Raw genomic sequence first — 16735 nt, 5'->3', positions numbered from 1 at the left:
TCGTTCCCACTGAGGAAGGCTTCTGTATCCAGAGAAACCTGTCAGTGTGAATTGACCAGACTTAAGGATGAGAGAGAGAGGAGTGTCACTACCTGGAACACAGTCAGTTCCGTTTTGCACCTGAGGACGTTTCCTCCCATCTGACCTGTCCAGGCTCCCCATCTCCTCCTTCCGGAGTGAACATCTTCGAACCAACGAAGCTAGCCTTGCAGCTTTTGTTATTGCCCCCTCTGCAGAAGTTACTGCGGAGTTGGAGCAACCTTGAGCAAAACTCTTTCCATTTGGTGACCTGTCTGTGCACCCCCACGAGAAAGGAGGCAGATTTAGCTTCCTGGCGCACATACTGGGATTTGTGTACTGGACTCGGCAATCTCTCCCCCCGGAATCACCAAGCTAGATGTACTGGCAAGCGTATTATTATTCAGCTGAAGGAGAAGCTCTGTCCTCCAGCTGGCTGCACCTCATCCCAGGAAGAAATAACTGGAGCCTCTGAGGACGTCCTAGAAGATTTCATCTCTTCTACCACTATTTCTCCTTGGAGGCTGAGTTCCTCCAGACTGGACAAAATACTCAATCTCTGTTTTACTCCATACTTCACACTACCACTCTGATACTATAGTTCACATCAGGGTTTTATTGTATAGAGCCCCTTTCTTCTGAGTGAGATTGCTGGGATGGTTGCTATCGTTTTCAGTTCTCCTAAAAGGACAAAAGAGACCCAAGGAGTCTGTTGGGAGACAATTCTCCATGGGTCTCCTGCGTTCTGCACACCTGTGAGCAGAAGCATTGACAGCTTTTGTTCCACGGCAAACAGCCTGGGAAGATGGAACTAGGGCCTCCCACAGGGACAGAGGGCTGATCTGTTTGCTGTCCAGGATAATAAGATAACGTCTCCTCTAAGGCAAGAGCCCTGATGGCGCTCAGGTTCCTCAGCAGTGTTGTCACCCCACTACTTTGCTCTGCAGCGGCCGCCCTCAGGGAGCTGGGGGTACGAGAAACAGGAACATGAAGCTCAGGCGGCCTGATCTCCTGTGAGTAATAAACCCCTTTGCCTCTGAGGCAGGAGGGTCTTGCGCCAGGTTACTGGTAGCTTACAAGTAGGGTAAAACATCAGACCCTTTACAGTTTTGCACAGAGTCTTGAGGAGGAATCCAGAAATCACGCACAAACTTGGGTCTTTTCTGCTCCCTCACCAAGGTCTACCACAAAAAGGTGAACCGAAACGAGCTCTGTGATGCCCCCCATGTTAAAATCATTCACTTCTTTACATTCCCTTTTGGTCTGAAGCTCCTTCCCATTACAATTTGGTCTTCTTACCAACTCCAAATTAAAACTGTTGAAGAAATGATTGATTTGTGATTATAGAACCATAATGAACAAGCACAGCGGCCAAGTCACATTAACATGAAAACTCTTGGTCTGCCTTTTGTGTAGGTAATTATGGTCTTTTCAACGAACTAGTCATTTTCTCAGCTCTGCCCCTTTGCTCCTGTTGTCCCCCTTAACTGGAACACTTCTTTCTTCCTTCCTTTAGCAATTCTACTTATCCTTAAATGGCTGGCTAAAATCTCACCTCTTCTTTGAAGACTTTCTTAGTATTGCCTCCCCACCCCCACAAAAGCAAAACTATTCCTTCCGCGTGGACCGGCACGCACTTTCCCACTGTATCAGTGCCGATGGCACCCACGTCCCCAGCCGGCCTGTGTGCTTGCTGAGGGTCATAAGATGGCATATTTTCCTCTGTAGCCCCAGACCCTGCCTGCAGGGTTTGCTACTACCACCCAGGAAGGAGAAGACTTGAACTACAAGTGCGTTTTATTCAAAACTCTATTATTCTGCCATGAAGAAGAAATAGGAAAATCCCAATTTTCTAACTCTCAATTTCTTCCACCATATTGATTACGAACTAAATAATAAACAAACAAACAAATAAATAAATAAAATATACACTGAAAAGTTCTAAACCACTTACTGCTGCAAAACATAACATCTCAAAGGTGTTTCTCGCTCTCCCTTGCTGTGGCCATGGCGTTTCTTTTTATTATGGATGAATTCTAGCTGCCGGCTGTCATTCAAGAAAGCTGGCCACTCCTAAATCTTAAGAAATGCAACCTCTAGCCAGTAAAGCACCTACTGTGAATAACCAGGTCCCATGAGCTCATTAAAATAGGTTTTTAACAGTACTGGTGAATTTGAACGTCAAAGTACATCCCAAATCCAAGCTTGCTCTGCTAAACTAAGAACTGCTCACCTGTGTTTCCACTTGGGGGATCCAGACAGTGACCGTGACTGTGACCGTGACCGTGACATTTTTTGATACGTGAGCCACAATCCACTTTTAACACTGCAAAGAAACACAGTATTAGCAAGTTTGTAGAAAAAGCCTGCAATCTGCTCTAAAAACAGTGAATGCCACTGACTTAAGCCCTCTGTGCCTCAGTTTTCTCATCTGTAAAATAGGGGTTTTAATAATAGGACCTGCCTTATTGGAATGTTGTGAGGTTAAAATACATTAAATCAGAGGTCAGCAAACATTTTCTGTAAAGGGCTGGACAGTAACTATTTTAGGCTTTGTGGGCCATATAAAGACTCTATGCATCTTTTTCTTCTTCTTTTCTTAAACAACCTTGTTTTAAAAATATACAAACTATTCTTAGCTCAGGGGCTACACAAAAAAACAGGCCCCGAACACCAAGTGCAATGTAGTTTCATGATCCCTGCGTTGACTCATGAGAAGAGCTTAGAATAGCGCCTCACACATAGCAACCGTGAAATAAGTGTTCCCAAGAGAAAAAATGATCCAGAACTCTTCTCTCTGAACACAACCACCACTACTATCTGCCTGTCTTTCGCATGTACATAAATAAACACTTCATATAATCACAGTCAACATGTTTAGGAACACTTGATGCTATCTCCTGCTTTTTAAATTGTGGGATAATAAGAATCACAATGCCTAATTATAGTACTCAATTGCTACCTAACTTCCACTAGATAAATATACCAAAACTTAGTTAAGCACGATTAGACATTTAGCTTGCTTCTGATTTTTTTGCTAAAATAAGCAATGTCAAATAAGTAAATTTTGAAAAACACGTACACTTGATTTTTAAAATATTCTTCAGTCTTTAAAAGAAATTGATGGCTTTAGGAACTGAATTGAAAAATCCACGATTAGGGTGTAATCTTCTATACTAGCTATTATTTACATTTCAGTAACCCTGCTCAGTTCTGATAATATAATTAAGTAGTTCCCAACTCACTGGCCCCAAACTCTTGGTGGCTTTCAAAATTATTGCCATGGGCCATGACTAATACATACAACCAGAATGCACAGACCACATAATATATGTCTCATATATTATAACCTCTATTTTGCAAATTTCTGAAGATACTGTGGTGGTGGTTGAAATATAGATGGCTTCTTGCCACTATGTACTTTTTCCACTGACTGATAAAGCACAACTGTTAATATGTGGACATCGGTTTAACAAAGGAGTCTTCAGAGTCAAACATTTGTAAACTATTGTTATAACGAATTTCAGAAGAAAGTAAAAGCACATTAAGGTCAAAGGACTTGAACCAGATCACTCACCAGAAGAAGTACATTCAATTCAATTCATTTAGTTATAACACTGCTTTTTTCTAAAAACAATTTGAGGCTTGGAAGGGCAATTAGTTCAGATGTACTATGAAATTAAGACACTAAAGGGGAAAACGTTTACTCAGTAAATATCAAAATACATTCCTTCAACAAATATTACTAAGTACCTATTATTTGCCAGGCACTGTTCTGGGGATACAGCAGTGAACAGAAACAGGCCAAAATTCCTGCGCCCTGGAGCTTACATTCTACTGAGGGAGCTTATAACTTAACTAAAGAAGCTTTGGTTATCATTTCATACCTATTGTACTGAACAAAAATAATAAACCCAAAGGTTGTGTGTGAGTGAGACACCAAATATTGTTGGTGATGATTAAAAAGCATAATTTTTCTGGAAGGTAATCTTTTTTTCCATTTTATTGTTTTGAAAAAGATTTATTGAGATATAATTCACAAACCACACAATTTACCCATCTAAAGTGTACAATTCAATGTTTTTCAATATAGTCACAGGATGTACAACCATCACCACAACCTAGTTTTAGGACATTTTACCCCTCTGAAAGAAACCCCAGTAGCAGTCTCTCCACATTTCTCCCTTCCCCTGACAACCACTATCTATTCTCTGTTTCTATGGATTTTCCTATTCCGGACATTTCATGTAAATGAAATCATACAATATGTGGTCTTTTGTGACTGGCTTCTTTCCCTTAGCATCATGTTTTCAAAGGTCATCATTGTTTTACCATGTGTCCATACTTTACCCTTTTTATGGCTGAATAATATTCCACTCTGTGGGTATACCACAGTTTATTTATTCATCATGGACATTTGGGCTGCTTCTATTTTTTATTATTATGCATAATGCTATGAACATTTGTGTACAAGTTTTTGTGTGGACATATATTTTTATTTCTCTTGGGTATATACCTAGGAGCAGAAATGCAGTCATGATAATGCTATGTTTTATTTTTTTGAGCGACTTACAAATTTTTCTAAGCAGCTCCATTACTTTACATTCTCACCAGCAATGTATGAGGGTTCTAATTTTTCTACACCTTCACCAAGATTTGTTCTTGTCTGTCTTTTGGATTATAGCAACCTTAGTGGGGGTGAAGTGGTACCTCAACTGTGGTTTTGATTTACATATCCTTAATGATGGGTGATTTCCAAGTATGTAAGAAACTATGAAACTAATCTTGCCTACTTTCCTTTAATCTAATCTTTTCAGTTTAAAGTTATTCTAAAATAATTTAAAACAAAAAATTAGCTATATATGCTAAGATGTCTATATCTGCTTTACTTATAATAGAAAAGGAAAAAAATCACCCAAATTTATAACCCAAATGCCCAACAATCAGTAAAAGACTAAACAAATTTAAAATCCATACATCTAGTCACTTCCTACCTTTCTCCTTGCACGTACCTTATTAGTACACCACACCACACTACTTGCTTTTCCCTGATCAGGTCATGGTATTCCAACCACATAGATGGCCTTCCCTCATTCCGCCTGAAAATCCCTATTCTTTCAGGACTGACCATCTTTTCCCCTGGGATTGTTCCCTTGACTTTATTTTTCCCCAAATTTCTTTCTTCTTGGGAATTCTGGGTTTATTCTGTGATTATTTCAATACATTATGATTATTTGTTTGCATAACTGTATTTATTTCAATAGGCAAAAGACTCCAAACAACATTATTACAGAACACAAAACTCAAGTGACCTATGGACATCTGAGATATTTAACCTCATTAATAGCTGAACAAACACGAATAAGGTCATAAGCATTCCACACCCATCAGATTGACAGCCCCCCCCCCCAGAAAAAAAGGAAGTCGCATTTTCCGGAGTGTTGGTGAGGATATGGAATGAGAGGGACTCTCACAGATTGCCAGCTGAGTATATGAGTATAACCAGTTTGAAGGGGTTAGCAGTTAAAGTTGAATATGCTCATATCCCACAGCCCAGCAATTCCACTCAGGGACGTACCTTAGAGAAGTTCTCACACTTCAGTGTATGTCAGAATCACCTGAGAGGCTGGTTGAAACAGATTGCTGGACCTTACCCCAGGGGTGGGCCCCACTTCTAGCAAGTTTCCAGATGACGCAGATGCTGCTGGTCCAGGGACTACAGAACTAGTGGTTTAAAGGAAAAGGTGGGGGTCACGTGGGAGAAAATGTTCACAAGTGAGATTCACTAATTATGTGATTAAGAGAAGTATTACTCAGAATATTTTCCTTTACTAATATTAAAGTTAGTTTTATTAAAATTCAAACTATTCACTCAAAAATGGGTGAGTTTTATTGCATGTAAATTATACCTCAAAGCTGTAAAAAGGTTAGCTTTAGGGTGATAGAAATGCTCTAAGATTAGATCAGATATTATGAGGTGTGATAAAAAATTATGGTGAATGTTTAAATAAAAAAAGATGTATTACAGTAAAAAACACATTGCCATTAACCCCCTCAAAATGCTCCCCCTCACTTTGAACACACTTATCCCATCGTTCTTGCCACTTTCTGAAGCAGTTCTGGAAGTCTTCTTTCCTGAGTGTCTTTAGTTGCACTGTCATGGCTGCCTCGATGTCCTGAATTGATTCAAAACGTTTACCTTTCATGGTCATTTTGACTTAGGTGAAGAGCTAGAAGTCACATGGTGCCAGATCCAGTGAATAAGGTGGATGAGGACACACCGTAATGTTTTTATTTGACAGAAATTGCCATATACCAGAAGCGATGTGTGACACGGAGCCTTTCCCCGTTGTGATCACAGAATACGGTGAGTACTGCTGCTGAGCGCCATCCAACGGAAAGGCAGGGATCTTCAAGATGGGAAGCGGAGTGTCAAACCTTAGTAACAGTGTGTGACAAGTTTCAACTTGTTTGGTGCCGTCAGTCAGGTGTGAACTACGGTTGAGAGAAGGTGTGTTTTAAAGTGTGCCATCAATCATCCTCCATCATGACAATGCTCCGTGTCACACATCGCTTCTGGTACGGCAATTTCTGTCAGATAAAAACATTACGGTGTGTCCTCATCCACCTTATTCACTGGATCTGGCACTGTGCGACTTCTGGCTCTTGCCCAAAGTCAAAATGATTCAGGACATCAAGGCAGCCACAACAACGCAACTAAAGACACTCAGGAAAGAGGACTTCCAGAACTGCTTCAGAAAGTGGCAAGAATGATGGGATAAGTGTTCAAAGCGAGGGGGTGTATTTTGAAGGGGTTAATGGCAATGTGTCTTTTACTGTAGTAATGTTTTTTATTTAAACATTTACCGCATGGTTTGATCCCACCTTGTACAGAGATGGTTGCACAACTCAGCAAGCATACTCAAAACCACTGAATTGCACACTGTAAACCTGCTAATTGTATCTCCATAAAGCTGGTTTTTAAAAACTTAATGTCGTTTGCAACTGCTCAGTGCACATCAGTTAGTAATGAAAAGTACTGGCTCAGGGGCTTAATGGTTAAGAAAGGACAGTTAATTTAAACTCTGGAGTCTGAGCTAAGCATGGTTTTTACATTTTTAAAGGCTTGCTAAAAAATAAAAGGAATATGCGACAGAGACTGTATGTGACCCACAAAGCCTAAAATATTTGCTATCTTAGGTAAATCTTTCATTTACTGGTCCTTTACATTAAAAGTGCATCGAACCCTGATTTAAACTTACTTATGACTAGCATAGTTATTCACCTTCTTGAGGGGGAGGGGGTAAAATGGGAGAGGGAGAGGGAGGGAGAGAGGAGGAGGAGAGGAGAAGAGAGGAAAGATTGAAACACCAGCAGGGTTAGTGGCCGGGAGAACAAGATGTCAGTAACAGAAGATACATTTGTTTCTACTGACTGCTATTCCAGAGTGAACTGGACAGGCCCAAGGGCAGTGAATGAACCCGTTTGCCCTTGAACACAGAAAGATGCCTGCGTAGCAGGGGCATCCACTCCCAGGACGATGCTAAAGAGGCCGCCCCTACCCGGCCAGCGCTGGACATATCCCTCACCCAGCTGAAAGACCAGGCAGCAATTCTCTTCTTCCCACCACAGGGCTTTCCCCTCTCCGTTTATTGGATTCTTCCAATCACCAGCAATCCTCCCAGCTCTCAGGCGCCACAGCCCCTGGGGCTACCACCTTAGCTCTCCTTTTACAACCAAATTCCTCAAAGGGTTGCCTGCAAAGCAGTCATTATTTCCCATTCTTTCCCTCCCATTCTCGCTTGCCCCACCCCCCATAAGGCTTTCCACTCCATCAATGCACCAAACTGCTCGAGTCAAGATCACTAAGGAGACGCCGTGTTGCTAAATCCAATGGTTCCTCCCCCTCCCCCTCCTCCCCCCCTCAACAGCACTTGAGAGTCAATTACACCTTCCCCTCAGAAACATGTTCTCACTTGGATTCCAGAGTACTACACTTTCCTGGTTTTCCTTCTACCCGTAACAATTCCTTCTGTTTCCTTTGCTGGCTTCTCCACATCTCCGCCCCTCACCATTCTGACCCCTAAACAGTGAACCCCGTCTTCCTCGAAAGAGTGACTTTTCAGTCTTTGGACTTCTCGTTGCCCATGCTCTCTCCCCAATCTATACTCTCATTCAGCCTCACGGCTTTAAATACGCTCCATAAACCAACATCCCCCAAATTTGTACCCCCAGCACTCACCTATCCTCTGTACTGCAGTCTTACATATTCAACAGCCTACTAGATGCTGCAAACATGTCTAAGAGCAAACTCCGGACCTCCCTCAAAATGTGCTCCTCCTACAGGCTTTCCCACCACAGTAAATGGCAGTTACGTCCTTTCCCTTTTCAACAAAGAGGAAACATAAATGTCTAATAAACACAGGAAAAGATACTCAACCCTACCTAATCATGAAGATAAAATTAAAACAAGATGCCATTTCACACTTGTGAGGTTTGCAGAAATTTTAAAGTCTGATATCCCTGTGTGTTTACAAGAAAACAGACAAAGAATTTCTCAACTGAATTTCTTCCCCAAAAAACCACGAAGCAGAAGAAAACCCTTAGGCTGTATTCCAAACAGAATTAAATATATCCCAAAGCATTTAAGGATATTAAAAAAAAACTTCACCTTGCATAAAAAATGTAAAAACTAAGAACAGAAACAAACCAAAAATCAGAGTGAAATGACAGAAAAAAAGTTAATCGACCTCAGGAAAAAAAGGAGAAAAAGACTAAATGATCTCAGAAGTGAAGAATAAATTACAAGGTGCCCAACGGAAAATAAACTCAAATGAAAATTTAACAAGGGACATTGAAGAAAGTCAGGGAAACCACCAAGAAAAATGAAAACTGGGGGAGGGGGAAAAGACAAGAGTAAGTAGTGAAAGTAGAAGACAGGTAAAGAAGGAATAATATTCATGTTATTATAGTCCCTGAGAAAAAAAATCCAACAATAAAACTGAACTAATACTTGAAACTGTAATTCAAGAAAACGTTCCAGAAATGGAAAAAGACTTGACTCTACCTACACACTGAAGAGCTCACCAGATACTTGGGAAAATTAACCTGAAACAATCAACTCTGAAACACAGCCTAGTAAAAATGATTTGATTTTAAAGATAAAGGCAAAATTCTCCAGACCTCTAGGTAAAAGGAGTAACTTACAAGTCCAAAAGAATTGGACTAGCATCAGAAATTTCAAAATCAACATACAATGCAAGACAACAATGGATCAGCATTTAAAATAAAAAATAAAATAAAATCAAAGTTAAGTGTGATCCAAAGATTTTGTCAGCCAAGTTGCCCCTCAAATATCAAGGCTACAGAAAAAGTTTTCGACATCCAAGAATATAAGGAATTTCTGCACTTACTAGCCTTTCCTGAGGAATCTACTAGAGGATGAGCTTCATCCAACCAAATGATAACTAAGAAAAAGTCAGCAAAGTTGACAGTGAGCATTTTAAAATATATAACTGTAGATATAAGACGTTTAACAAAAGATGAAGATGAAGGTGGAAGACATATAAATTTGCTGCATATTGTAAAAGAGTGGAAACACTGCAACTAAAACATGGAAAAAGAGACAGGAAACGAGAATAACAGTAAAAGCTCAATGTTGTATTTAAAGCATACTGAGCGGGGAAACCTGATAAATCAGATATTAAGAGGTTAAACAAATCCATACAGTGCTGGGACAACTGGCTATCCTCAAGCAAAAGAATAAAGTTAAACCTTACCTCACACCATAAACAAAAATTAACTCAAAATGGATCAAAGACCTAAATATAAGAACTAAAACTATGAAACTTAAAGGAATACATAAGGATAAATCATTTTTGTGACCTTGGATCATGCAGTGGTTTCTCAGATACGATGTCAAAACCACAAAAACAACAAAAAAATAGATAAACTGGGTATCATCATAATTAAAAATGTTTACACTGTAAAACATGCTATCAAGAAAGTGAAAAGACAACCCATAGAATGGAAGATAATTTTGTGCAAATCATGTCTGATAGGGGAGTGCATCTAGAACATATAAAAATCTCTTACAATTCACAACAAAAGACAAATAACCCAATTAAAAATGGGCAAAACAGCTGAATAGACATTCCTCCAAAGAAGATATACAAATGCCCAATAAGCACATGAAAAGATGCCCAACGTCACTAATCATTAGGGAAATGCAAATCAAAATCATAATGAGAGATCTCTTCACACCAACCAGGATGGCTATATTCAAAGATAATAAAAAAGTACTGAAAATATGTAGAGATAACGGAACCCTCATATTGCCGGCAGGAATATAAAACGAAGCCGCTGCTTTATAAAACAGTCTAGCAGTTCCTTAAAAAATTAAAAATAGAGTTACCATATGACCCAGCAATCCCACTCCTAGGTATATATATACCCAAGAGAAATATATGTCCACACGAAAACTTGTACACAAATAGTCATAGCAGCATTATTCATAATAGCCAAAAAGTATAAACAACCCAAATGTCCATTGAGGTCCAGAATAGGCAGATCCACAGAAAATAGATTAGTGGTTGCCTGGTAGAAGGGGGGGCACAGGGGTTTCTTTTTGGGGTGATGAAGTGTTCTAAAATTAGAGTGTGATGATGGCTGCATAACTCTGAATAGATTTAAAAACACTGAATTGTACACTTTTAAATGGGTGAATTGGGTGCTATGTAAATTATATCTCAGTAAACCTGTTACCCTCCCCCCCCAAATCAACTGAGACTCCATACTAACTGTGAACTCAGCATTTAACAATACAAAGAATTCCCCAGGAAAGCCTTTTCAACAAAGCCACACTCCTAGCACAGACCCAGACCAAGTTGGAGCCCACAGAACAAGAGGGCGATTGCAGATCAAAGGAAACCAGAGCATGGATTATTCTCTTGGCCCCAGTGGCTAGATGTCATCACCAGTTCTGCAGTAAGGAGCAGCTAGAAGTGCATAGAGAACCCCACTGTTGCCTATCATTATCCTACTTTGATTTCATGGAACAACGTATTTCTCATGCACACACAAAAGTTTAAATAAACAAAGAGGAGAGTAAGAACATTTAAAAAGGTTAACAAAAATACAAACCTTCCTAAATACCCCAATTGCTTTAAATAAAAAAGCAAAAGACACACCTCACAGCAAAACAAGGGCAAATATAACAAAATACATATAATTATAAAATATTATGATAGAGTTATCAGTCCCAGCAAGAAATGTGAATGGGTTTAACTTACCTATTGAAATAAAAAATTTCAACTTGGATCACAAAATAAAACAAGGAGTCATACAAAACATATTTAAAACAAAGTGATTCTGAAAGGCTAAAATGAAAATATGGCCAAAGTATACCAAGCAAATGGGAACAAACAGAGAGCAGGGGGTAGCAATCCTGAGATAAGGCAAGGCAGAATTCAAGCCCCAAAGCATTCATACAAAGAAAGATACTTTCTAAAGCTAAAAGCTACAATCCATGATGAAGCTAGAACAAATAAAAATACATCCACATGAATGTAACATAGCAACTACCTTTAGAAAAAAAAAAAGAACTACAAGAGATACAAGGAGACACAGGAACACACTAATAATAGGAGACTTTAATATAGCACTCTCAGTGGTATATTAGACCAGGTGAACCAAAAATAAGGAGATAGAAGGTCGAAACAGAATAATCAGTACGGTAAATCTTAAGGATATTTCTCAAACTTTACACTCTGATACTACAAAAAACACATTCTTCTCAAGTACATACACTACATTCACCAAAAATAATCATATATTATGTCACAAAGAAAACATCAGTAACTCCCATAAAACAAACATTATAAACAATACTCTCTGATCATAATGCAATAAAACCAGAATTTACTAAAAACAAAAAACAAAAAGGCCCATCCACCTAGAAATTTTTAAAACCTATTGAACTACTCCTGTTATTTTATAACTAAAATTATAGATTTTTAAAGAAATAATGACAATGAAAGCACTACATATTAGATTTCATGGGGTGCATTTAAAGCAGTGATCAAAGGAAAATTCATTGCAGTAAATACCTTTGTCAATAAAAATGAAAGAATAAAAATAAATTCATTTCCATGGCAAAAAACAAAACAAAAAAACACCTGAAAAATGACAAGGTAAGCCAAAAGAAAGCACAAGGAAGGAAATAATAAAGATAAAAAAGTAGAGGAAGAGAATAAAAAGCTAGATCGAATTATTAAAAATTCTGTCATTTGTAAAAAAATTAAAATAGATGAACCACTATATAACTTGATTAAGAAAAAAGAAAGCACAAATATACAAAATGAGAAACGGCAAGAGGGAAATAACCATTGATATGGAAGAAAAAAATTTAAATCACAAGAGATTACTCTATAACCCTCTATCTAATAAATTTGAAAATCCAGATGAAAGGGATAATTTGCTAGAAAAATACAGCTTATTAACATTGACCCCATTAGAGTTAGAAGAAAGCTTAAATAAACCAACTTCCATAGAAGAAATAGAGAAAATTATTAAGGAAATAATTATTTATCCCATGAAAAAGCATCAGGCCCACATGGTTTCATAGGGAATTTCTAACAAACCTTCAAACACCAGATAGCCTCAATGCTCTATAAATTATTCCAGAGCCGGTATATCACACACACAAAATATCAGGCCTACAGGAACACCAATCTTTCAAAGATGAACTAGGCAGAGATTAGAAGCTCCATCCTCTGGGGAGAAGGAAACCCTGGAGCACAAAGTCTTGGAAACTAAAGAAAGATATTTCAAGAAAGGAGACTTTCATGGCAAAAAGCTGCAAAGATATCCAACAAAAAGAGGGAAAATGCAACCACTGGGCTTCAGCGAAGGTAAGGAGACTGAGAAAGCCAATTATTAACTCTTTCTAACAGTCTAGCTGAAAGGGGAGAGACACTGGGTTGCAGCTGGATGACAGGGGTCTAGAGCGGAGGTTTCAAAATGGCAGCAACCTGAGTAGGTTTATGATGTAGTCAATTTCTCCCAATATTCCACATTTACATACTACCTTCTTCAATGGTCCAAACTGAATTTTTATCAGCAGTCACATTTTATGTTAATTTAGCAAACAGTACTGCCAATGACTGCTAGGGGTGAGGCATACAAAGTTGGAAGAGACCTAGTTTATTTCCTGGAGATTTTAAGTCTTCAGTGGATAAGAAGGATCATAAGAGCGCCAGTACTTTCTGGTTCAGTAAGTGTGCTGCAAGTACTATCTCATTTAATCCTTATAAGCCTTTGAGGAAGCTGGAATTACCTCCATCTCACAGATGAAGAAACCAAGCTTCAAAGAGGTTAACCAATCTGCTCCAGTGAAAGACCTGAAACTAGAATCCAGGTTCTCAGACTCCAATACTAATACTTCCCCACCTTGCAACTGCTACCTTCAGAAAGATGACCCTAAAGACACGGCTGGCCTGGTCATTTGCGTAGATGCTCAGTCAGCAGAAGTGGGCTTTAGCACACTCAAGAATAGTTGACATCCTGCATCACATCTAAAATTGCTGTCTAAATTTGGAAAGCAGCTATTATGCCTTCTAGCTGCCTGGACATTCTGTAGCCTCTAGGACACAAAAACTATGTTTTATTTATCTTAATCCCAAGGACTGTGTTTTATTTAGCTTTGTATTTGTCCCCCTCAACTTTATATATAGTGCCTTTAAATGTTTCCTCCTTCAACATTTGTGTAGATTCATTCATTCACTTAATTTCATAACTCTGATATCGTTTTTATCTAAGGCAGTAATATAAAACTTCAAATTTAAGGAGTGCAAGAGTGTGGGGGCAAAGGGTATCACAGAAGAGTTTTGAATTCAGATATGACTTTTTTAAAAAAAATCAATATACTTTTGTTGTCTGAAATTCTTACAAGATAACTGGCAACAAGACAAAGTATGCTTAAATGTACTTTTCCATCAATGTCTCATTTGATCCTTAAAACCACATTATAATAAAGGTAAAGCAAAACACTTTACCTATAATCTCGAATTCAGAGTTGAGGAAATAGTCCCTTAAAAAAAGGTAAGTGACTTGTGCAAGGTACTCAGATAAACTGGAATTCAAGGAAGTCCTGATTTCAAATCTCCTGCTCAATCTATGATGCCTTTGCCTCACCGAGATAACCTTTCTGTACTAAACTGGGTAAAGGTGAAATAAATGCTATCCACCTTTGCAAAGGTGGAACTGAAATGCTATCAACAAATAAGAAAATAAGAAAAAAAAAAGGCTAGCTAGAGAAGAACACCGGTACACGGTTGGAGAGAAGGACATAAATGGCCCCAAATTGTTCCTTATAGAAATCCTTTAAATGTTGCCTTTTGTTAGGGTGTGGAAAAGGACACTCACAGATTGTTGGTGGGAGTGCAAAATAGCACATCCTTTCTAGAGGGAAATAGAGCAATTCACATAAAAAAAAACAAAACAACAAACCAACAATTCTATCATCTAGGAATGTACAGTAAGAAAGTAATCACAGATAACGTAGGTTTTACATTTCTCCAACAATGTTTAAGTAGTGAAAAACTGGGAATAACCAACTAAATAAATTACTACAGCCATATAATAGCATGCTATGTAGTCAGAAAAAAAATGATTACCAAAGAGAATGCACCTTCGAAAAATCCATGCATTCATCTCTGCATAGAAAAAGACTGGAGTTGTATAGCCAGTGCAATCATATTCACAATGGTTACTTGGAAATTGGATTTTCTTTATTATGGTGAAATTGGTGAAATTGGATTTTCTTTATTATGGTTTTGTCTATTTTAGAAATTTTGTATATGTTACTAAATGCTAATAAGACGTTTTAAAGACGCCTGGGGGTGTGAAACAGCGGGGTTTTCGAAAGAACATTTTAGTAGCCATTTTTTTAAAAATACCATTAAAAATAATTACTATACCATTACCGTTAAAATAGCATTGAATTATCACGTACACTCGCAACTTACGTTATCAACCAGTGTTACCTCAACAATCAAAAGAACGTTGAAAAATAAGCACTCATGAATCCACACCAAAACCAATTTTCAAATTCCAGTCTTTCATTTGTAGCATTTCGCTTTCAGAAAAATGCTAAAACACGTTGCCTGACCAGAAGTCTGAGCGACCTTCCCGATTTCTACCTATAGTTTTCACTTTGTTCCAGAAAGGCATCCCCTAAGGGGCAGCTCTAAAAACATCCAAAGAGGAAAAATCTTTGGGAGGCTAAGTTTCTCTCACAATTCTTTCCCTTCCTCCCTCCTTCCCTCCCTCCCGGACAATCCGACAGTGACTGGCCCAGTTTCTTAAATACACGCCAGAGAAGCACAGGAGATGCGCCCATTTTCATTACACGTTTCTAAAAAGCCAAGTTTTACTTTGCAGTGCAGGATAAAGAGCAGCCTTCGCTCCTCAATCTGGACGTTAGCGGAGGAAGATGCCGCGCTGCGGCAGCAGCGCCTCGGGAGGAGGACAAAGCAGGGGCTCCTTGGCGAGGTCCCGCCGGCAGCGCGTCCGGGGCCGCCTCAGAGACAAGGGCACCGTCCCTGGACACCGCTCCGCCCGTCCGCATGGCAGACGTTCCCGACGGCGGGGGAGGGTCCGGGCCGCGGCGGCAGCAGGTGCCCGGGTCGCCGCGCCTGAGAAAAGGCACCGGCCCAGTGGCCTGAGGTAGCGGCAGGGGAACGGTTGCCCGGGAGTCCGAGCCGGGCCGCAGCATCCACCCCCCGCCTCAACACCGGCCCCTCGTGGGGAACGGACACGCCCTCCCCACGGACCGGAGCCTCCTCGCTCCGTCCGCGCCCCCCCCGGGCCACTCACCCGGCCAGAAGGTTCCCGTAACCGCCACCGCCGCCGCCACCGGCCCCTCGGGCCTCGCCCCTCTAACGGCCGCAACGTACCACGGCAACGTAACCGCGGCTACATCAGCAGGGCTGCGGGACCCGGAACCACTTCCTTCCGGAAACGCCTCGCCCCGCCCTGCTCCCGCCTACTGTCCGCGGCTTCGCTCTGGGCAGGCTCGCCAGACCCTGCTCTCAACTCTTTCCCAGCTCGCTCCAAAGCGCCTGCGCCCTCTGCCGGCAGTTCCCACCACTGCCGTTCTGTCCAGAGCACGTGCGCAGTGTTCCGCCCCGCCCGTCGGGAAGGAAGGACTGCATGGGGCATAGAGGGCCAGGGATCCTGGCGGATGAGGGTCAGGGAATGGGGCTGACCCCTCAGGCATGAGCAGGAGCTTGGTTCCGTGGCCATCCAGCCTTGTGCAGATGGGCACACAGGAGCCAAAAGTAGCCTTCCAGTCCCTGGCTTGGCCTTCAAAGCCTTTCCATAGCCAGCCCACCTGAACCTGCACCGCTATGGCCTCTCTCCCTGCCTGCTCAATCTCTAACCTTCCCCATGGAGTCAAATTAAGCGTCTACCCGGAAAACAAACCGCTCCTCTGGACCTCCTAAATAGATTAATGGTACCAAAATCTATCCACCATCCAATTCAAAATATTGACTCATTTTTGTCTGCTCTCTTCATTTCTCTCCTCCTACACTCCATGTCCTCCCTCGTGGAGCTTTCTCACTTGACAATTGGATGTTCTTTTTACCCCTCGCAAGATTTCTCTTTCATGATGGGGTCCACCCCATCTGGTAGTACCACCTTTTATCCTCCCTGT

The 16735-nt window shown here is 40.4% G+C and overlaps 1 protein-coding gene across 16 annotated transcripts in view; it reads right to left on the bottom strand.

The window, feature by feature from the left end:
- BCLAF3 (BCLAF1 and THRAP3 family member 3) overlaps positions 1-16074 on the bottom strand; it is a 53520-nt gene extending 37446 nt beyond the window's left edge. For 9 of the 16 annotated variants that reach the window (XM_081042567.1, XM_081042562.1, XM_081042569.1 and 6 more), the window contains exons 1-2: positions 15895-16074; positions 2252-2344 (exon numbers count right to left, since the gene is read on the bottom strand). In XM_081042567.1, the coding sequence (XP_080898693.1) occupies positions 2252-2310 (59 nt within the window). In that variant the 5' untranslated portion in view covers positions 2311-2344; positions 15895-16074. Of the gene's footprint in view, positions 1-2251; positions 2345-5596; positions 5743-15894 lie in introns of all 16 variants that reach the window. The other 7 variants (XM_081042563.1, XM_081042561.1, XM_081042558.1 and 4 more) reach the window with 5 other exon arrangements.
- Between the last annotated feature and the right edge of the window lie 661 nt (positions 16075-16735).

This window comes from Rhinolophus hipposideros (assembly GCF_964194185.1).
Source record: "Rhinolophus hipposideros genome assembly, chromosome: X".
NCBI lineage: Eukaryota > Metazoa > Chordata > Mammalia > Chiroptera > Rhinolophidae > Rhinolophus > Rhinolophus hipposideros.
This window is presented reverse-complemented; position numbering and strand designations above follow the sequence as displayed.